At 41.9% G+C, this 23,285-nt stretch overlaps 1 protein-coding gene across 1 annotated transcript in view; it reads left to right on the top strand.

The window, feature by feature from the left end:
• The window catches only part of anos1b (anosmin 1b), a 141,579-nt gene that overhangs the window by 41,597 nt on the left and 76,697 nt on the right, over positions 1 to 23,285 (top strand). The window contains exon 2 of the mRNA XM_067994612.1: positions 2,200 to 2,247. Within this exon, the coding sequence (XP_067850713.1) occupies positions 2,200 to 2,247 (48 nt within the window). The remainder of the gene's footprint in view (positions 1 to 2,199; positions 2,248 to 23,285) is intronic.

Here is a 23,285-nt window from a genome sequence, read left to right as displayed (position 1 = left end):
TGGTAGTCATTATAGCTGTGTTGTTTTAAGACATTTTGTTCCTGTTAGTTATATTGAAATATAATCAGTCAAATTACCAGCAAATTGCATCCAAGTTTTGTTACTGGAATACAAAAATTATAGTATCAGTTGACTGTGTATTTGGAAAACAATCTAGGAGATAGATGCCGATTGACATTTTTCGAACAGTTGTGCCTTAAGCTTTTGTTGCATACTGTGTTTTCATTTATGATGTCATCATACGTCGAATCTCAAGTTACCAAAGGGTTTACAGGTTTTTAAATTCCCTCTGTGAAGGAAGCTAAACAGCCAGCTGTGAATATGGTGATCTCATTATTAGATTCATCTGCTTTTGTAAAGTCAAATTGATTCTGCATGTGGTGTTCCGTAGATGTTAAACCAATTTTTAATGAAAATCACAGAAGTCTGGTCAGGTTTGTTATGCATAAGCAGGGTTCGCGTCTTGGGAAACATTTTTTCTCTGCTATTCTAAATGTATAATATTTAATAAAGTCAACCTCAGAAAAGCACACAGCCAAGCTAAATTTCTCTGTGGTTGGGCACCCTGATCAGGGACTGAATGTGTGACCATCTAAACTTCCCCCTCACGACAAAACACTGTACATTTGGAATAGAATAGATGTGTTAGAAATTCGGTTCTGCTATAGATACCTCCTTGAGTCAAGTGGTGTCAGTTGTTCCTGCAAGCAGTCTTTCCAACACAGTATGTGTGAGGTGTTTCTCGATAAACGAGACAAGCTAATGAAACACTGGGGCACGATTTTAACCCACCACGCTTGGCAGGAACGGGGTGGCCTGCAGTTAAAATTACTGCTGAAAACTTACTGCCCCGATCCCACCTGCCACTTTAACTGGACCCTATTTTTTTTAGGTGCCTATGAGGCCCACCTGATGCAAACAGGAGCCTCAATAACGCATGCAAATTGGGATCCTATTATGTCATTAGACCCCCGATGATATTTTAACCACCAACTGAGCAGTCGGCCTGCTCAGTAAAACCTGTCAGGGAAGAAGCGGAGGCTCTAAAATTTAAGTTTTAAACTTATTTTTGTAAGAGTAAGGAGATCTTGCTGCAATTATATAGGGCTCTGGTGCGACCACACCTGGAGTACTGTGTACAGTTTTGGGCTCCTTACCTAAGGAAGGATATACTTGCCTTTGAGGGGGTGCAACAAAGGTTCACTAGATTGATTCCTGGGATGAGAGGGTTGTCCTATGAGGAGAGATTGAGTAGAATTGGCTTATATTCTGTGAAGTTTAGAAGAATGAGAGGTGATCTCATTGAAATGTATAAAATTCTTAGAGAGCTTGACAGGATAGATGCTGAGAGGCTGTTTCCCCTGGCAGGAGAGTCTAGAACTTGGGGTCATAAGCTCAAGAGGTAGAAGATCAACAAATCCTTACTGAATGGCGGAGCAGGCTCGAGGGGTTGTATGGCCTACTGCTGCTCCTATTTCTTAGGTTCTTATGCCAGGAGGAGCAGGAGAGCACCTCTGAGCCCCACAAGGAAAGTCTGGCCTCTGCTGCACCAGGCTCCCTCCCCCACCCCAACCAGAAAAACGGCCCACGCTCCCTGCGACTTACCTGAGTGCTGGCGGGCATCCCCGGGACCACCTGATCTTCACCAGCCAGCTGCTTCTTTATGCCCGTTTTGGTGGGCAGCTGACCGGTGGGATGTATTAAGGCCCGGTAATTAAAAAAGCCCAGGCCTCAAATTGATGATGTCATGGGGCGGTTGATGCTTCCCGCCTGCTCCCAGTTAAAATCCCGCTTTATTATTTTGTTTGAGGAAAACAACTTCCATTTAGAATATTAACCACTTTTCATCTAGCTACCTTCTTTAAACGTGTGAGAACTCCTTTTTTAAAAAAAACAAGAATTAAAAAATTTTTTTTCCAAATCCTTTTTGTGGAAAAACAGCCTAAAGATCTCAGAATATGAAGAGGTGATTTTGATCATTTTTGAAATGGCCCTTAACAAGCAACTGTATCAATTTAGGTTTTTAATTACAACACAGTCTTACCAGTAATGGCAATCAATTAGAAAGACTAAGTAGGAAACATATCAAGCACAATCAAATAAAATCTGTGCATGTTTTTAAATATTTGCTACTCTCTTTGTATGAATGTATTGTTTATTGTACAGGAGATTATTAATGAATTAATTTTTGTTTTGCAGAATGATGAAATTCTAACTTGGTGCGAGGGCCACAGGAGGTGTGCTCAGGTGAGTGCAGCTGGAGGCTTTCTTTGTCTATAGTGTCATCCAAATACACCCCATTCCATTTTTGCAACTTTGCAATTTAATTTTATTTCTTTCATATGGGCTTGTGAAAATGTTAGATCTTGTATTTCCTTTTAACACAGAGTCTGCATATTTGAATGTTTTGTTTGTATACAGAATAACAGAAAGCTTTATTGGCTTTGACCGAGATCTAACTGATGGGATTCAGATGGATTACTTGAAGAATAATGATGGATAAGTCATAGTGAGTCACAAGGAAGAAATCCAGTCAAAAGGGCAGGCTTTCGATGGTTTATATTTAAGCAACTGAATCTTTTGCTTCAAATTACAGTCTGCAGCTTACTCCCACATATCCTAATGTTTGTGATGTACACACACCTGGGAGTGATTTATAGCATTGTGACCTAATCAGTGGTTCAAATGATCTCCTAAACTGAGAAACCAGAGGGCTCATTTCTGATATTAAGAATATGGCCTTGAAAATCGTGCCCTTTTATCAGTATGCACTAATTCTGTTTGCAGGAGGTTTTCAATCCTATTTTTGCACTACTACTTGCTTTCAGTAGTGGTAAAATTTCTCACATGTTCCATATCCATGTTCTTGCCCACTCACTTAGCCTGTCTATATCCCCTTGAAACCTCTTTGCATCCTCCTCACAACTCACATTCCCACCTAGTTTTGTGTCATCAGCAAACTTGGAAATATCACATTTGGTCTGCTCATTCAAATCATTGATATAGATTGTGAATAGCTGGGGCCCAAGCACCGATCCCTGCGGTACCCCACTAGTCACAGTCTGCCAACCTGAAAAAGACCCGTTTTTTCCTACTCTCTGTTTTCTGTCTGTTGACCAGTTATCAATCCATGCCAGTATATTACCCCCAATTCCATGTGCTCTAACTTTGTTCACCAACCTCCTGTGTGGGACCTTATTGAAAGCCTTCTGAAAATCCAAATACACCACATCCACTGGTTCCCCCTTATCTATTCTACTAGTTACATCCTCAAAGAACTCTAATAGGTTTGTCAAACATGATTTCCCTTTCATAAATCCATGTTGACTTTGCCAAATCCTATTATTATTTTCTAAGTGTCCATTTTCCCTCTTTGTTTCCTGTCCGAAGCCATGCTGCTACATATTCTCTCATACACTATGCCTACATTTTTCTAACAAGCCTCTTGTGAGGCACCTTCTGAAATTCCATATACACTGCATCTACAGTGTTCTCTTTATCTATCCAATTGGTCACTTCAAAATACCACATTAAGCTTGTCAAATGCAACTTGAATTTAAAAAATACATGCACTGGCTACATTATCAACAGAGTATTTATTTATGCAGGGATAGATGTCGGTTAGTCTGTGTGTAATCTTTCTTTAGTTGGTTCCTAAAACATTTTCTAGTTGAGTAAAAGGTCTGGCAAGCTCCAGATGTACTAGCACGTCTTGTTCCTTTGCTTAGATTTTTAACTTTTTTTCCCATTTCTCCTTACCTTTTTTTTTCTTTCACTTAGCATCTTACCCTAAAAGCCAAGGCAAAATCAGAAAAAAACTACTTATATCATGCAGTGTTTTTGTGTACTGATCATCTGTGTCAATAGACCATTCAGATTTGGATTACCTAAAGGCAGAACTTGCAGGATTTTTTATCTTGTTTTGGGAGTGACCATTATGTGTGACTGTCCCTTTTATACACTCTACGTCAGGCAGCCTGTTCCTGTAGCTCTGCTTTTAATAGAGAACCATGTCTAGATTTTCCAAACAGCATTATTTTAGCACCAGCATTAATTCCTCAAAATAAATTTAACACCAGCATTAAAATAGCACTGATCGGGAAAACCTAGGCCCCAAAATTCAAAATACATCAATGCTAAAAAATACTCCGTGCAGTTACTTTAATTAAATCATTAGCTGCAACACAATAGCACATCTGTATCCCAGAAAATCATGAATCTATCATGTAGTTAGTTTACTGTGGTCAGCTGGTTTACACCACAGCGTGCAGCCAATGGAGGAGGAACCACACATCTGCGGTTGGTTGTTCTCCAGTAATGTGTAAGTGCCTTCAGTTCTAGCTCTCACCCTTTTAATACTTGCGTACAAAGGACTCCTGCCTTCATCATTGTGCCATGCTTTAGGGATTGCTCATGTGCCTAATTTTTTTTTAAATGTGAGAGGAATCCGTACGGCAGATGTAGGAAAGTATTTTGTCTGGAACCAGTGATTATAAAATAAGGAAACTTTGAGCAAAATGTAACTTCTTCGTTCTTTTGAGTTTATAACTAATGAAAGTGTGTGCCATCTAGTGCTGTTAACACTGACACACTTGAAACGATAAGGAATTTATTTGTCATTCCTTTTTTTTTTATTCGTTCACGGGATGTGGGCGTCGCTGGCGAGGCCAGCATTTATTGCCCATCCCTAATTGCCCTCGAGAAGGTGGTGGTGAGCCGCCTTCTTGAACCGCTGCAGTCCGTGTAGTGACGGTTCTCCCACAGTGCTGTTAGGAAGGGAGTTCCAGGATTTTGACCCAGCGACAATGAAGGAACGGTAATATATTTCTAAGTCGGGATGTGTTGTTCCCATGCGTCTGCTGCTCTTGTCCTTCTAAGTGGTAGAGGTCGCGGGTTTGGGAGGTGCTGTCGAAGAAGCCTTGGCGAGTTGCTGCAGTGCATCCTGTGGATGGTGCACACTGCAGCCACAGTGCGCCGATGGTGAAGGGAGTGAATGTTTAGGGTGGTGGATGGGGTACCAATCAAGCGGGCTGCTTTATCTTGGATGGTGTCGAGCTTCTTGAGTGTTGTTGGAGCTGCACTCATCCAGGCAAGTGGAGAGTATTCCATCACACTCCTGACTTGTGCCTTGTAGATGGTGGAAAGGCTTTGGGGAGTCAGGAGGTGAGTCACTCGCCGCAGAATACCCAGCCCCTGACCTGCTCTCGTAGCCACAGTATTTATATGGCTGGTCCAGTTCAGTTTCTGGTCAATGGTGACCCCCAGGATGTTGATGGTGGGGGATTCGGCGATGGTAATGCCGTTGAATGTCAAGGGTAAGGTGGTTAGACTCTCTCTTGTTGGAGATGGTCATTGCCTGGCACTTATCTGGCGCAAATGTTACTTGCCACTTATGAGCCCAAGCCTGGATGTTGTCCAGGTCTTGCTGCATGCGGGCTCGGACTGCTTCATTATCTGAGGGGTTGCGAATGGAACTGAACACTGTGCAGTCATCAGCGAACATCCCCATTTCTGACCTTATGATGGAGGGAAGGTCATTGATGAAGCAGGAAGTAATGGAATACAGGTGTTTTGAGGTCTTTTCTACCCTTATTCTAGACACCGCAGTTTTATGTACCTTAGATCACTCTTGTATGTGAGTCCTGGCTCTCTGTATCTTTGAGAGTATCTTCATCGGTCTTGATAGCTAGGTATACTTTTAGTAACACACCCAGGATAATGAACAGGGCAAACCTTCTGATAATTGCCTTCTGCTACTATAATTATACGATGCCTCCTTAGGATCTCTTTCCAGTCTTCAGTGAATGATAGACCATCACAACCTCAGACCTCATTTTAAGTTTAAATTATTAAACAAATTTATTTTACAAAAAATGAACAAATGACTAACCAAATGATGTAATACGTAAAATTTACAGTGGAAATCCTTCTGTATCTGCTAAAAATGAAAACAATAAAAGGATGCAATCTAATACTAAGCAATTTTATAAAATACTTTTCAATATATGTAGTGTTTCTTTTGTAATCTTTTCTAACTGCAAAGATTTCAATCAACTTTCTTCTACTAAACTAACTCTCAACTCTGCTCTCCTCTCGAAAGTCCCCAAAAGCACTTACTAGTACTTCCTGCATTTTGAATAATATTTCAAAAACAAGTGGCTGTAATACATAAAATTGAACAAATCGAACTGATAGTTCTGTTCGAATGTGGCTTGGTTTCACCCTGAGCTTTACAGACAACCAAACTAGCCTTGATAATTTGTATCAAATTAAACCTGGGCTATGATTCTGGCTGCAGCCTTTTATTAAAGCTCCTTATGTATTGACCTCTATTTGCTACCAAATAAAAATTACTTCATTTTTGTTACAACAGGATTAGAAGGGAGGAACCAAAAATCTTTGGCGCAGGTCCTGAAATAAAAAGGTAAACAGGACAGAAGTAATGGCCTTTTCTTATTCTTTTCATGCATTTCTGACACTGGGTGTGAGGCCAACTTTGTAACAGAAATCAGTAGTAATAGAAACTAGTGTTGCAAAGAATGTTATCTAAGAGCTGAGAGCACCTCACATAAGACACTAAATTAACATTAGTGTGGTTTAACAACATGTAATCCCCTATCTTTGATGTTGTCTGGGGTGGCCCTCATCTTGTGAGGTATTGAGGCTGTAGAGGAAATAATTGAAATGAATATCTAGAGCTAGAGGGCATTAGAAATGTTTTATTTTCCTTTTGATTATAGCATCTTGTATTGGACAGTGTAAAATTAAAGTCCAAATGCTAAAGCTAATGTATATGACACAAGCAGGAGGTAACATGAGATTTGTTTTAAATACAGCAGTCTCTAAGTTTTGAATGAGCTGTGTGTCTCTAGTATCCAGTGAGTGTGGATTATGCAAAGTCCATTGGATTTATCTTACTTTTTAAAAGATGATAACTACGAGGAGTATTGTGATGAGTCCTTGCTTGTACACTATCTGTGGAATTAATAAAACATTAACTTTTTAAGATAAAAACAGAAAATGCTGGAAACCCTCAGCAGAAGCAGGTCTGTATGGAGAGAGAAGCAGAGTTACCGGCCTCGATTTTAATTCCCCCCCCCCAACGGGTGGGAGACAGTTGAGAGGCGGGGGAGTGAATTAAAATATTAAAATATCGGGATCGAGCAACTCGATTCCATTGCCGACCGCCATAATATTTACGGAGGTGATTCAGGCCATGGACAAGGCTCCCACTAAAAGCGGGCTGGGGCCTATTTAACATGCAACAGTTGCGGCCCAATGATGTAATCGGCAATGCGACTTATTTTTAACCTCACTACAGGGGGAGTGCCGCGATGCCTTTGTTACCTCTTGACGACTATTCAAATGCTGTCCTCTCATCTTCCACCCTCCATAAACTGGAGCTCATCCAAAACTCTGCTGCCCATATCCAAACTCGCATCAAGTCCCGTTCACCCATCACTCCTGTGCTTGCTGACCTACATTGGCTCCCAGTCTGGGAACGCCTCGATTTTAAAAATTCTTATCCATGTTTTCAAATCCCTCCGTGGCCTCGCCCCTCCCTATCTCTGTAACTTCCAGCCCTACAACCCTCCAAGATCTCTGCGCTCCTCCAATTCTCGCTTCTTGTGCATCCCCGATTTCAATCACTCCATCATTATTATTTTTTCATTAAAATATACTTTATTCATAAAATTTGCAGCAATACATACAATAGAGTTGTCATATCACATTCCAAACATACACAATACAGATTATACAATTTGCAGGTTACATCACGTACAGTTCAATGAACACATTGTACATAATTACAGTTCATGACCCCACCATTATGGCCATGCCTTCAGCTGCCTAGGCCCTAAGCTCTGGAATTCCCTCTCTAAAGCTTTCTGCCTCTCTACCTCTCTCTCCTTTTAAGTCGCTCTTTAAAACCTACCTCTTTAACCAAGCTTTCGGTCACCTGCCCTAATATCTACTTATGTGGCTTGGTATCAAGTTTTGTTTGATGACGCTCCTGTATTAGTTATAAAAATATTGGAGATGGGGGAGAAAAGGCATAGAAAATCTGGCAAAGACTGGATGATTCTTAACAGTCAATCAGATAATGAAGAGTCTATTCGCCATCCAATTAGCATATTGAGGATGAACATGTTAGGCAACTAATCATGGGAGCTTGGGGGCAGGGTGGTTGGAGGTCATATGATGAAACCTCCAGGGATAAGTCTAGGAAGAGTTGGCAACCTGTCTGCTGCCTGGCAGCAGCAACAGGGTGGGAGGAGCCGACTGGCCAGAAGAGGCCCAGGTAAATTGTAAAACTTTGCCTGTTTGTAAGCTACTTTTAACATGGGTCCTCGCCTGCGGCCTCCTGCTGCTAATACCTGCTTCCGGCAAGGCAGTCAATCTGGCCGGCTGCCAGGCGGGAGTCTGCATCGATTTATTTAAATGAGGTCCTGCCATTATGATCGGCAGGGCCTTCACGTCCCCGGCCTTGCCAGGTTCTTTGCCCCCCACCGGGCTCCCGCACACCCTCCCCACCTCCTCATTAATATCGGGGCCATCGTTTCTGGTCGATGACCTTTATCAGAACTGGAACATGTTAGAACATCTTTTAAGCAAGTGCAGAACCAGGAAAAGGCGGGGCTGGAGTGGGGGAGCGGGAAAAGAACAGAAGGGAAAGGTCTGTGATGGATGGCAGGAGTGATTAAATGACAAAAGTGATGATGGTTCAAGGCAAAATGAGGTGATAATGAGACAAGTAAAGAAACAAAAGATGGGTCCAGAGGTGTAAACAGTTACAGCACAGTAACAGATGAGGAGGGAAGCATAGAAAATCTGGCAAAGAGAAGGCTCCCGTGGCCCAGGAATGTGATGGGGGGGGCAGGGGGGAGGAAAGGAGGTACATCCTAGGGGAGCAGACTACCCCACCAGCCATATACCAATAGGGGATCCCCACCCCAAGTTCCAATTCTGATGAATGGACCTGAAACATTGGCCTTGATTTTAACCCTCCCCCTCCCGATTGGGCGGGAGAGGTTCAGGCGGGTTGGGGGGGTGTTAAAATATCGGGATTGAGCAACCCGACCCTATTCCCGCCCATTTAAATTTTTACAAACACAAATCGACAGTGACGAGGCTCCCGCAAAAGGCAGACGGGGGCCCAATTAACATTCAAAAGTCGTGGCACAATGACATCATCGGCACCGTGACTCAAGCATTGCAGTAAGTGAGGGGGAGGCACACACTGTCAGCTGCCCGGCGGCAGAGCCGAAACGGGAGCTGCTGACTGGCCCAGGTAGATGCCGAAGATCAGCTCCTTCTAGCACTCCTTGTGGGCCAGGAGGAACAGGAGTGCTCCCCTAGGCCTCACGAGGAAGCCTTCGACCTGGCTGTGGCTCCCCCGGCCCCGATCGTGGCATGGAGCCTTCAGCCTCTACTGACTGCCGAGGACCGTCCCCACAGTCCCCCTCCTGCCACTTGTTTGTGCTCCCATCACCGGACAGGCTGTCAATTTGGCTGGTTGCCGGGCGGGAGTCTGCAGAGGATTATTTAAATGAGGCCCCGCCGTTGAGATTGGCAAGGCCTCCGTGTTCCTGGCCTTGCCGGATTCTTCCCACGCTGCTGGATTCCCCATTAATATCGGGTCTGTTAACTGTTTCTCACTCCACAAAGCTGGTATTTGGGGTGGGTCCGGTTCCTCTTCCTGCTAGTTTCACCTAGCGGGAACGCCAGTTAAAATTGCAGTCGGGCCTGTTTATATTATCGAACCCCAATCTGCATATTTAACAAAAGATCCCACTGGTTTCAGGTGAGTGTCCTTGCTGCCTGCTCAGAAGAGCAGGTTACAATAGAAGACAGCGGGAATGGAGCAGGACGTCAGTGGTAGATCTCCTGGCCAAACTTAACTGCAGCCCGTCTGGTTTTCGCCACTTAAAATCGGGTTAAATTTGCCACTATGATCTCTGTCTCTCCCCATCCTAGAGGGCTGAGATTAAAGTGTCACAGCTCGCTGATTTGGGTATTGCTCTTGCAGAGTCAGAATTTTCACATCAAAAGTGAAACTGTCTAATTGCTTTCAGTTGGGGTTGGTCATCCTAAACCAGCTAAAAATAATAGGTGAGGTAAATGTGCTTCCGATGAAAATAAACCTAATCCTTTCACAGCCCAATTTGCTGTGGCTTACTTCAATTGCAGAAAAAAATTATAATTACAATTTTCAAGGCAAAATGTCGTGGATATGTAATAGAACCTAGAATCTCACAGATCCTTTGCTCACTTCAAGGCTAATGAAGGAATGAGTTTAAATGTTTTGGGTGTAAGCAGTGGAGATTTTAATCAGGAGTTACCTTTTTATTAACAGTCTGCACTATAACAGCTTTATTTTTTTAAACTCTAGTTGTTTTTACATTGTCTAGACTGAACTAACAATAAACAAGATGTGGAGATGCCGGTGATGGACTGGGGTTGACAATTGTAAACAATTTTACAACACCAAGTTATAGTCCAGCAATTTTATTTTAAATTCACAAGCTTTCGGAGGCTTCCTCCTTCCTCAGGTGATTTCCAACAAACGTTCACCTGAGGAAGGAGGAAGCCTCCGAAAGCTTGTGAATTTAAAATAAAATTGCTGGACTATAACTTGGTGTTGTAAAATTGTTTACAACAATAAACAAGTAAGCACTTAAATCACGATTTGTAGCTGGCAGTGAAGTGGCACAACACACTGGAGCACCAATATTCAGTGAGATATGGATTGTGCTCTGCTGAGTCCCAATCTCTTATTAGTTTTTGGGACAGCCTGCATAGTATATTCTGGTGTTGTACTTTCTTTCCTATGTACTCTACAAAAATGTATAGAACAATACACTTCATTCAAATTATAGGTATTTCATGAAGCTCAGCCCTAAGCATTCTGCCCCAGAGCATCTTACGCTGCCATGTCTTATCCCATGTGGGATGAAAGCTCCTGACGTCAGCTCAGCAAATCCCCACACTGCACAACTGAACACCACAATGAACCTCCGCACCACGATGAAATTATTATTTCATTTTTGTGAGGGTGCAAACCATTTTTCCTTTCCCTAACCATATGTAAACAATACAAACCACAAAACTTGTGGAAGATATCCATGAGGGTGAAATCCAAATTCAGCAGGTTCGGAAAACAGGCAGTGTCTACCCATTATACACCCCCCACCCCCCCCCACAGAAGTTACATTTCACCCCCCATATTTCTTACCAGTAAACCCATTCCTTGCATATGGTCCACTCTATGTTTTAAAAGTAATCCTTAAAAGTAACATTTTAAGTTAGAAACATTGACATGTTCTTCATTCCCATATCTCATTTGAATGTTTGGTAACTCATTCCATAGAAACATAAAAAAGATACAGCACAGAAGGAGGCCATTCAGCCCATCATGTCCACGCCGGCTCGAAGAACAACCAGGTGTCCATTCTAATCCCACCTCCCAGCACCCGGTCCATAGTCCTGCAGCTTACAGCACTTTAGGTGCAGGTCCAGGTACTTTTTTTTAAAAAAAGAGTTGAGGGTCCCTGCCTCTACCACCAATTCGGGCAGCGAATTCCATACACCCACCACCCTCTGGGTAAAAAAGCTTTTCCTCATGTCCCCTCTAATCCTTCCGCCGATCAGCTTAAATCTATGTCCTCTAGTTCTCAAACTCTCCGCTAGGGGAAGCAGGTACTTCCTGTCTATCTAGGCCCCTCATAATTTTGTACACCTCAATCAAGTCTCCCCTCAGCCTCCTCTGCTCCAAGGGAAACAACCCCAGCCTATCCAATCTCTCCTGGTAGCTGCAATTTTCAAGGCCTGGCAACATTCTTGTAAATCTTCTCTGCACTCTCTCCAGACCAATTATGTCCTTCCTGTAATGTGGTGACCAGAACTGCACACAATACTCCAGCTGTGACCTTACCAGCGTTTTATACAGTTCCATCATTACATCCCTGCTTTTGTATTCTATACCTCGGCTAATAACGGAAAGCATTCCGTATGCCTTCTTCACAACCTTATCTACTCGTACTGCCACCTTCAGGGACCTGTGCACATGCACTCCAAGGTCTCTCACTTCCTCTACCCCTCTCAATATATTCCCGTTTACTGTGTATTCCCTTTTATTGTTTGCCCTCCCTAAGTGCATTACCTCACACTTCTCCGGGTTGAACTCCATTTGCCACTTCTCCACCCACTCCACCAACCCATTGATATCTTCTTGGAGTCTACAGCTATCCTCTTCCCTATCAACTACACAGCCAATTTTTGTGTCATCTGCAAATTTGCCAATCATGCCCCCTACATTCAAGTCCAAATCATTAAGATATACCACAAACAGCAAGGGACCCAACACTGAGCCCTGTGGCACACCACTGGAAATGGATTTCCATTCACAAAGACATCCATCGACTTTTACCCTTTGTTTCCTGTTACTGAGCCAATTTTGGATCCAATTCGCCACATTTCCCTGTATCCCATTCTGATCTGATTAACTTTTTTGATGAATTTTTCTTGAATAAAAGGATAAGAAGTTCTGGGTGGGAGAAAAAAAGCTCCTGTTCTACATTTTAATAGGAAATCTTTCACTGAATGCGCCACCCAGAATCCATCGTAAACACCTTGAGGGACAAATTTTCGGTAGTTCTTTCTGAGTGTCATATTCTGTATGAAGAAGATTGTAGGTCTCAACTTAGAAATTAATTTTTTTTGGCTTTACTCTTCTTGCAACTTGATAAGGAGCTATCTCATGACTGATTATCTCATTTACACAACAGTAAATCCACGAAGTGGGGAGATGGTTCCACCAGATAAGCAGATTTTAGTCATTTTGGTATTACAGCTTGCAACAGTTGCTACTAATTTTTCAGACTTTTGAGTAGAGTGTAGTATGATCTCCAGTGCAGCCTTTCCAATAAAAGTGCTATTACAGCAAGCTGGTAAATCATTTCATGCTGACAAGGAAGGGAATTGTCGTCTACTGAGCATGTTGAGGTGGCAGATGTGGAATGACCTGTAGCTTCTAATGCAACAAATCTTCCATCTGTGTAAGTTTGCGTGACAGTGTGCTCCATCAACGGCTGACGTCTTTGAAATTGTTATAATGATTGCAATAAAATCTGCGACCACATACAAATTCCAGACACATACTGTGAGCCACTTTGATCAAGGTTGGCACTACTTTTCTTTGCATAGCGCAGTGGCAGTGTTAACCTTTTGAATTGTAGCTGTATTGGTCTTGAACATTCCAAATACTTAACTGTTTTCCCTCTCCTGTTGCACATGTTTACCTAGATGCTTGTTGAAAATCGATTTATGTTATCAGTAATCATTTTTCAAGCACAGAACAGAAGAAAGCAAATGAAGTTAAAATTAATCTTAATTCCTTTAACAATGAGATAACTCATTTTGATTTACAGTACACATAAGAAAGCTAAACTTTCCTGTAAACTTAAAATAAGCTAGTGTTTTATGTGATGCTGTATACTTTCAGATTCTTCATTTTTTTTTTTGGTTGTACCTACCATTCTGAGGTGCAGTAGACTGTGCTGTTTTCGAGTCCTATGTCATAAGGTCAGTGATGTATTTGTCCTATGTCATGGAACATGACTTTTTCTCTCCAAACTTTATTGGAAAAATTTTACCAAACAAGTGATTGCTGTGCCGTACTGTGCCAAAGTATCTGCTTAGAACTGGAGCCCAGATAGTACCGAACTTCTTATTTGTATTGTACACAGTTCACTTAGAATTACTTTGTTAGTCAGTAGGGTGAGAGGAAAACACACGTCATTTTAGTTGCTGTAACATTGGGCTGAATCTTGCTGGAAAAATAATGGCATGTTAACGATGCAAACTGTTATTAATCGGCCAGCAAGTTCAGGGGATTAAGAGATACGCCGTGAGTTATGAATCTCCAGAACTTGCTGGTCGATTTAAGCCATTTGCTTCACAAACAGCATCTCGTCGTTAGCCTCCCCGTTATTTTTTAAGAACTTGCTGGATTTGCTCATTCCTTGCCCATTAAATTTGCCGCAGAAAGTTAGGGCTGGAACTTAACAGCATAAGTTTTAATGACGTGGTAATTGTTAATGCAATGCCAATCAACCTCTCTGGCCCAGAAAGGGAACAATTTAAGCTGTTCAATCTCATTTCTGCACGTAGCGAATTGTTAGAGGTTTTAAAAATGACAAATTTTAATTTTTTTTCTTTTCGATCTTTTTTTATCTCTCAATCTGATCTTTCTTTCTCTTTTTTTATTTCTCTTTCTGTACCTGATTTGACTTTAATTCAACCCCCTTCTCCTTCATTCCTCTGTTTCTTTCTCAATCCTTCAATCTAATTGGTTAAGGAGATACACTGTTAATCCCACCGTTCACTGAGGTCCCAGATGCCCCATTGCCCTCGCTGCCCTGTTGACCTCGCCACACCGTTATCATCTCGCACTTCCAGCGAGTTACGGTGCAAACATTTTCGAGCTGAAGGGTGCAGGAAAAAGTCTAACTAACGGTATACATCGTGAGATGCCTTGCTCCAGCAGGATCTAGCCCATTGTGCACAAACATCATTGAGTTATTTGTACAGTGCACTGACACACTTGCTGTTCTAATCTGTAGTGTAGCTGGAACTTGTGATGAACTGCTTTGACTGATTCTTGTGAGACCATCTCCGTAAGGTTTGACTGTAGTTCAGATATTTAAATTCAATACTTCATAACATTTTGTTTTGCGGATGCTATAAAATTGATCTGTCATGTTCATTGACCTTATAAATATTGGGGAGTGACTTGTACACTTTTATACCCAGATTGTAGGGGGAGGAGGTAAGTGTTTTGAACCACCTAGTAAATGTTTGCGTACTGGCTCATTTTACTGATCAATTTACTTTCTACTATGGATCTGAGATGGCAGGCAGGCCATGTGCTCACAGTACTATGTTGGTGTTCTAGCCAACTACTAGAAGGCATTTAAGAATTGCTACAGCAATTGTACCTCAGGTTTTCCCTCCAGTTCTGTGGGGAAATTTCTGGATTCAATTGAACAATTCATTGCGTGAGATGGGAGGTTCTCCAAGCAGTAAATTGTGGGTGTTTTGGAAGTTTTTTTTCTCCAGTTATGCAGATAAAACTGATCATCCAAAATATAAATGAGTTTAAAATTTCCCCAAAGCAAAAATTATTTTATATAATTTTTATTCTCTAGTGATTTCCTCACTCATAAATGATGCCCTCAGCTTCATGGGTGGAATAAAAAGCCTGTGAAAATGCTTCACGCTGTACAGTTGCACCCTCGGGTTTTCATGCAGCAGTCAACACTTCATCGCTTTACATGATTTACTTTCTTTGCCCAAGCATAATAAATGTACCAGATGGGCAATTACTGACTGGAGAGCTTTGTGTACAATGGCTTTGTACCCTCCCTAAGTGTGGAATTTCCTGGGTAACTTTGAAATTATGCAGGTTGTCCTACAATATATACAAATCTGGCTTAACCTGGGGATTTGTAAATGTTTAACAGTACCTAGAATATAACATCCAAAGATGTTCTAGCTAATGCTTATGCTCTTGAGGCAAGAGTTTAATCTGTTGATCATAAAATATATTCACTTCCATGGAGCGTCTTTACTACTCAGTAACTTGTAATTTTATAAACCTACCCAAGCTGCTTCTGTTCCTGTCAAATGGACATAGTACTTTAAGTAGGCGCAGCTCCAAAAACAGTCCATTCCAGAAATTAATTTTGATGTCTATGGTGACAGCCATTGGAGTTCTTAGATCTGCTACATGCAATGCTTGGAATGTGATTTGTATTTCAGATAACTTTACTTCAAATTTTCTACAAAGTCTTAAAAAATCAGTAACTGATGTAATAAAGATGTTGCACGATCATATTATTGCACCATCTGGTAAAATGTCTTCAAAGATCCATCACCAAACACTTTGTGCCCTTTAAGATTATACTGGACACTTGGGTGTACAGTTTGATCTCAAACTGGTTCCTTCTCTCCAGTGTCACCGAATTAATCTAGACTGTGTCCTGTATAGTTTTTAAAAGCAGTTAGTGGTCCTGATTTTTTTCCCCAGCCCTGACGGGCAGATCATTGGTTTCATGACTGATGGACTGAAAATAGTAACTATAAATAAAACTTTTCAAACTTTACTGTCTCGAAATCAAACGACATTAAATCACGTCCTTGCCAGAGTTTCCTCTTTTGAAAAGTAGAGTTAATTTCAACAAAATAAATTGTACTGGTTAAGCGACTTTGAACAATACTGAGAATATTGTAGAATCTTGATGAATCCACAACTAAACTTCAAGGAAATAATATATAAGCTCCAAATATTACTGGAATAAATATTAGTGACACATCCCAATGTTCTACTACAACTGTAGGAATAGTATTAGCAGAAATAGAATATAGTCCTGTTGGAAAATTTTGGATTTAGAATTCTGTACTCATTGATTACATTTCCCAGTACATCTGTGTGTGGAGCGTTTAATTTTCAATGATGATTTTCAGTATAATTGAAAATATTTTTTTAATGAAGATGCTTAACTTCTCTTTATGCTGCAACACTTCCTTTCTTTACATCTCATGGAAAGCATGTTCACCTGCTTTGTATATTCACAATGCAATACAAATTTTTAAAAAATCTATCTACGTCTGTTTCTGTCTCTGGTTCATGATAACCGTTAACGCATTGTCGGTTAATGACAAAGCACCAATCCCTGCTGTGTAGCCAGCCTTCTTTCTCCCAGCATGCTGCACCATGCTGTAGCACAGCACCAGACTATATTTTATGGGATAGATTTTCACCCAAAGCCAACTATCGGGTGGCCAGCTGGCAGAATGCGGAGGCCCGGGCCGTTTTGGAATTTAATAAAATCTTATTGACTCTCATCCATTCCTTTCACTAAGTGCAGCACAAATAAAAAACATATTTATGTGAATAGTCAATAGGATGAAACTAAAATGGAGGCCATTGCCATGTGCTGTGGTTCAGATTTGTGCTGGTGCCAGGGTGACTGTTAATGTGCTATAAACAGCCAACCTGTTGGGAGTATTTGGACACAAGGTGGATTATGTTGTTGATAACTTTGCATAAAATTTGAAGTAAAGTTTGGGGGGAAAATAATCAGTGACTGATGTGTTAATGATATTTTATCATTGTTAATGCACCTTTGCGGCAAAGTGTCTTCACAGACCTGTCAACAAATAATTTGTGCAGGTTAGCACAAAAATTGCGAACAGGTTCATTCTTTTGGTACGGTAGATTCTTGTCCAATCATTTTGTATATTTGTGCATTATTGTTACCACAGTATCCATATAATAATGCCGTGTGCGCTTAGAGTACAGTACTGGCAGAGGCTAAACAGCAGGTTGGTTGCCTGCCTCTTGCCACCAGAATTGTCTGTCTAGTTCAGGGAAGCAGAACCTAAATTATTTTAATCTGGAAAAGTGCAGACGGTTTTCAAACTGCTGTGCAATAATGTAATTGGCGATATGACATCATTGTGTCATTAACTGTCATCTGATTTTATCGAAAAGTTGCAAAATTGTAATTTGAAGATTGCACAATAGGCAGCTGAACGGTGTGGGATAGTCCCAGGTTCAATCCCCAATCTGTGATGAATTAGCTAATCGCAGCCAGGGTGCTGGTAGGGGGCTCTACCGTTAGCCACAATATCACTAAATTAGAGAAATCAGATAGGATTCCTATTCCTGAAGCAGGGCAATAGGATTAGTTTATGATTGCTCTAGCAAGAAGCTGGCACAGACACAGTGCGCTGAATGGCCTCCTTCCGTGCTGTAAACTTCTATGGTTATATGGTTGCTATCCAGCAGTCCATGCTGGAAGTGCAGGCATAAAAACAGAAAATGCTGGGAATACTCAACAAGTCGGGCAGCATCTGTGGAGAAAGAAACAGAGTGGATGTTTCAGGTTAATGATCTTTCGTCAGAACTGGAAGAAGTTAAAGATTTAACAGTTTTTAAGCAAGTGTGCCACAAGTACTGTAAACCTATTCATTAGGTGCACAGTGGAAATCTTTGCCCAGAATGAGGTGGGGGCATGGTTTTCCAATGCACACAAATGCCATTTTTTTAATGGATCTGTGTGGATGACAGCATATGCTCATTATGCTGTACTACCACATGCAGGAAGCTTCTTGGGTGAGCTTTCTCAAATCTCCAAAACACAATGGAGGTATGTAAGATACAGTAGGTATGTTGCTTATTTTTGTCATATTAGTATACCATTGTATTTATTTTTCTATGGACCAGTGATTCAGTGACTGCCTTACTATCCAGTCCACCTGCAACCCTTTATTGTAAGTTGTGCCTTTTAATTATTGACCTTAGTACAATATGTGGCTGGAATGTTGCGAGTTATTTCACTGCAATTTGAAACTGTGTATATGGTTTCCCTTCTGTTTTTAACTTTTCCATCTGTAAAGATTAATGGTAACTGATATGAAAGCAACTTTTTTTTTAAAGGCACATTTAAGAATTTGTGCATAATTTTTATATTGAAAAGTCCACTACACTTAGTGTAAATCTGAGTTAAATTATTACTGAAGGAATCTGTCATTTTATGATAGATGTGTTTGTATGGGACTATGTTTTGAACCCATTGATTCTTGAGAGCAGGTTAAAAGTAGAGACGTGACTGAAGTGCCTAGTGTGTCAGTGCAACAGCTTGTAAAGAGTTTACTGTGTCATAAATCTTGTAAATGCAGCAAATTTAACAATGATTTCCAGGAAATACATAATGATGTCAGGTTTGGTTTGATTAAAATGCTTGTGTTCTTCTATAGTGTATGAGCCACGTGTGCTTCTCTTTTTAACATCATTAGTCTAGTTGTTTTATCTTTCAAAAAATATCTTCTTAGCCTGGAGTTCTGATTGCACAATTATAGAATAAGGGCTATTATAGCATAAGGGCTATCCATATTCCAGTTTGTACCCAGCTACTCTGTAAGGAAATCAAATTCATACAAGAATTTCTGACCCTAACACCACCGCCCCCCCCCCTAATGTTATCAGTTCAAATGCACTTCAAAGCCAAATTATAAATCAAGACTGAAATTCAAAACTATTGGATTGCACAGTGCTGCTCATTGGATAGTCCATCTAGGCTGATGTAAGGGCACGTCAAGTTCAAAAGAAACTTGCTTCATACTGGTGATCTTTTACTGAATGGTAACAATTAAAATGGGGGCATACAAGGTTGAAGTGCAAGAAGCTCATAGACTTCTTTCTCATTAAGATTGAGACCATCCATTCAGTTGCCTCTGCTGCTTCCCCTTTCCCCCAGCTCACCAAGCTAAACCTCCTCCCAGACTCCCCCCTGCCCAAGCCCTGATTCCAAGTCCTTCTCTAATCTCTCCCCTCATGCCCCATGCCATCTCTGAGCTCATCATGTCCATGAGACACACCTCCTGCTCCCTTGACCCCATTCCCACTAAACCGCTGACCATCCAATTTCCCTTCCTGGCCCCCATGCTAGCTTACGTTGTAAATGATTCCTTCTCCTCAGGTACTGTTCCCCTCCCATTCAAAACTGCCGCCATCATCACCCTCCTCAAAAAAAACCACCCTCAACCCTTCAGTCCATGCAAAATACCACCCCATGTCCAACTTCCCAGTCCTCACCAAAGTCCTTGAATGTATTATCTCCTCCGAAACCTGTACCCATCTTTCCCACAACTCAATGTTTGAATCTCCAATCAAATTTTCGTCCCTGCCACAGCACTGAAACAGCCCTAATCAAAATCACGAATGTTACGCTCTGTGACTGAGACCAAGGTGTATTTTCCCTCCTCATCATCCTCAACCTCTCTGCAGCCTTTGATCAACCACACCATCCTTCTTTAATGCCTCTCCTCCGTTATCCAGTTCAGTTCCACTCATTAAATCATAGCCAGAGCATCTCTGACAATGGCCTCTTTTCCTGCCCCCATACCGATCTATCCTTGGCCCTCACCTACATGCTGACTATCGGTGACATCAATCGGAAGACATGGAGTCAGCTTCCAACACCCAGCTCTACATATCCACTACCCTTCTCGACCCCTCCACTACCTCTCTGCTGTCAGACTGCTTGTCCAATATTGAATGAGCCACAATTTCCTTCAGTTAAACATTGGGAAGACCAAAGCCATCGTCTTCGCCACCGCCACAAATTCCATACCCTTGCCACTGATTTGATCCCTTCCCCGACCACAGTCTCAGGCTAAGCCAGATTTTTTTTTTACAATCTCAGCATCCCAATGAATCCCAAGCTGAGCTTCTAATCCCATATCCTCTCCATCACATATACCAGCTACTTCCACCTCCTGTAATATTGCCTACCTCCGCCTCTCATCAGCCAATCTACTGCTGAAACTCCCATCCATGTCTTCATCACCTCCAGAATCAATGTATTCTTGGCTGGCCTCCCATCATTCATCCTCAGTAAACTTCCACTCATCCAAAACTCTGCTGCCCTTATCCTATTCCACACTAAGTCCCACTCACCTATTAGTCCTGTCCTTACTAACTTACATTGGCTCCCGGTTCTCCAATGCCTCCAGTTTAAAATTCTCATCGTCTTTAAATCCCTACATGGCCTGAAACCCTTCCTTCACCTCCTAAACTACCTCTAGCTGTACAACCCCCCACCCCCCCCCCCCCCCCGCCCAGAACACGCTCTTCCTTCAACTCTGGCTTCTTGTGCATCCTTCTCTCTTCACCCCACCATTGGTGGTCGTGCCTTTAGCGATCTAGGATCCATGCTCTGAATTCTTTCCATAAACCTCTCTGCCTCTCCACCTCCTTCCCCTCCCTAAACCGCACCTCTTTGCCATCCTTCCTAATATCTCCTCCTTTGGCTCAGCATCCATTTTTTTCTGAATACGTGTCTATGAAGCACCTGGGGATGTTTTTCTACATTAGGCACGATATAAATGCAAGTTGTTGTTGTTGTTGAAGATATGAGAAGTGATTTCATATTTTGGGTGAACTTTTGTGCTCATTCTCTTCTATTTTCCGCCCAGTGTCACTATTGAGCAGTTCCAGTTGATGGGATAATACCCATAATAATACTCGATGATTTTGCATTGTCGTGTGTCTCGAAGGCCGCCTTGGAGCATGCTTACCCGAAGATCAGAGGCTGAATGTCCTTGACTGCTGCTCTTACAGTTCCGGATCGACAGTTCCGACGGGCCACAGCGAAAAATCGCGTAGACCTCCTCAGAAGACAAACACGGGACACAACCAACAGAGTACCCTTCGTCGTCCAGTACTTCCCCGGAGCAGAGAAACTACGCCATGTTCTTCACAGCCTTCAACATGTCATCGATGACGACGAACACCTCGCTAATGCCATCCCCACGCCTCCACTACTCGCCTTCAAACAGCCACCTAACCTCAAACAGACCATAGTTCGCAGCAAATTACCCAGCTTTCAGGAGAACAGCGTCCATGACACCACACAACCCTGCCACAGCAACCTCTGCAAGACATGCCAGATCATCGACACAGATACCACCATCACACGAGAGGACACCACCCACCAGGTATATGGTTCATACTCCTGTGACTCGGCCAACGTTGTCTACCTCATACGTTGCAGGAAAGGATGCCCCGGAGCATGGTACATTGGCGAGACCATGCAGACACTGCGACAACGGATGAATGGACACCGCGCAACAATCGCCAGACAGGAGGGTTCCCTCCCAGCCGGGGAACACTTCAGCAGTCAAGGACATTCAGCCTCCGATCTTCGGGTAAGCGTTCTCCAAGGCGGCCTTCGAGACACACGACAATGCAAAATCATCAAGCAGAAATTGATAGCCAAGTTCTGCAACCATAAGGACGGTCTCAACCGGGATCTTGGGTTCATGCCACGCGACATGTAACCCCACCAGCGGAAAAAAGTTATCTGTTTTTAATACAACTGGTCATTCTCTCTCCTTCGCTGCCTTTCGGGTGTGTCTCTCTGTCTCCCTGTCTTTGTGTTATGACCGCTTGTGTATTCAGTAGTCTGGGATGTAATGTTTCTCTGTCTGAACACCATCCACTTCTTTGATTGCTTTGATTATATCTATGCTGAGGTGTGATAACGGGCAGTTGAAAAGATTATCTGTAATCACCAGGCATTGTTCTCTGACTATATATGCTGTGCATTTACGGAATCCTACACTCACCTGATGAAGGAGGAAAGCTCTGAAAGCTTGTGATTCCAAATAAAGCTGTTGGACTATAACCTGGTGTTGTAAGACTCCTTACATTTGTCCACCCCAGTCCATCACCGGCATCTCCACATCATGACTATCATTCAGAGCCAGCCATGGGGAGGTTCAGAAGAGCAATCAATGGCCAGTTCACTTTTTTTTTCTCTAACCAATCCAATGAGTATCCTACTTGATGGCATGGGGTTTAATTTCCCTCAATATGCCATGCTATCATGAATACGTGGGCTGGAATTGTGAAGAAACATAATCATTTCTCCCTGCCCTAAAGATTAGTTTGGATTAATATTTTCATTGTTACACAAAAATCTCTTGCTTTTCAGCACATCTTATTTTCTCTGAAACTGACCGTATTCTACTGAATTGTAATTCTAGTAACTGAATATTTTAGTGTTTTGAGGATGAATGTAGTTGGCAGTACAGTTGTGGGACTATTGTGTGGTAAATTCTTCACTCCCACACTTACAAGATGTTTATTATGAAGTGAGCCCTGCAAACATGGAGAGGAAACTTGAGTTGAACATTTTTGTTTTTTTCCAAAAGAACTCTTATCAACTGAGGGCCAGGATCAGTTTTCCATATGTGTTGCTAAGTTTGTCCAGATCGGATCATTTCTGACCACTCACACATACAGAAGTAGCCATGCAATATTATACAAAATCTGGAAATCTTTCCAGCTATACAAATAGATGTCACCTGGATGTTGGCTTGTCTATAAGCATTGGTCGCAATAAAATGAAATGTAGTGTATATTTTAAAACAGATTGTTACCGGGCAGTTAATTTAACAAACAGCCTTAAGTTTCATGCAGCAATAAAAATATAAATGCAAATACCAGCATCTGGTTTCAAGGATAAGCTCTGGTGCCAGTTACTTGCACTGTTAGATATTTGTTAGAATTCATGTAGGTGCTGCAATGTTCATGAACCTATGTCTCCATTGAGAACACAGTGTTATGCTGATAGTTCACAGATCTGCAGTAGCACTCTTACCACCTTGCGTTGAATAATACCAGCCAGCAATACTTGTCAGTGCTGATTAAA

The sequence above is a fragment of the Heptranchias perlo genome, chromosome 13 (genome assembly GCF_035084215.1).
Source record: "Heptranchias perlo isolate sHepPer1 chromosome 13, sHepPer1.hap1, whole genome shotgun sequence".
Taxonomy (NCBI): Eukaryota; Metazoa; Chordata; class Chondrichthyes; order Hexanchiformes; family Hexanchidae; genus Heptranchias; species Heptranchias perlo.
The sequence above is the reverse complement of the archived record's forward strand: the minus strand, read 5'-3'. Positions and strand labels throughout refer to the sequence as shown.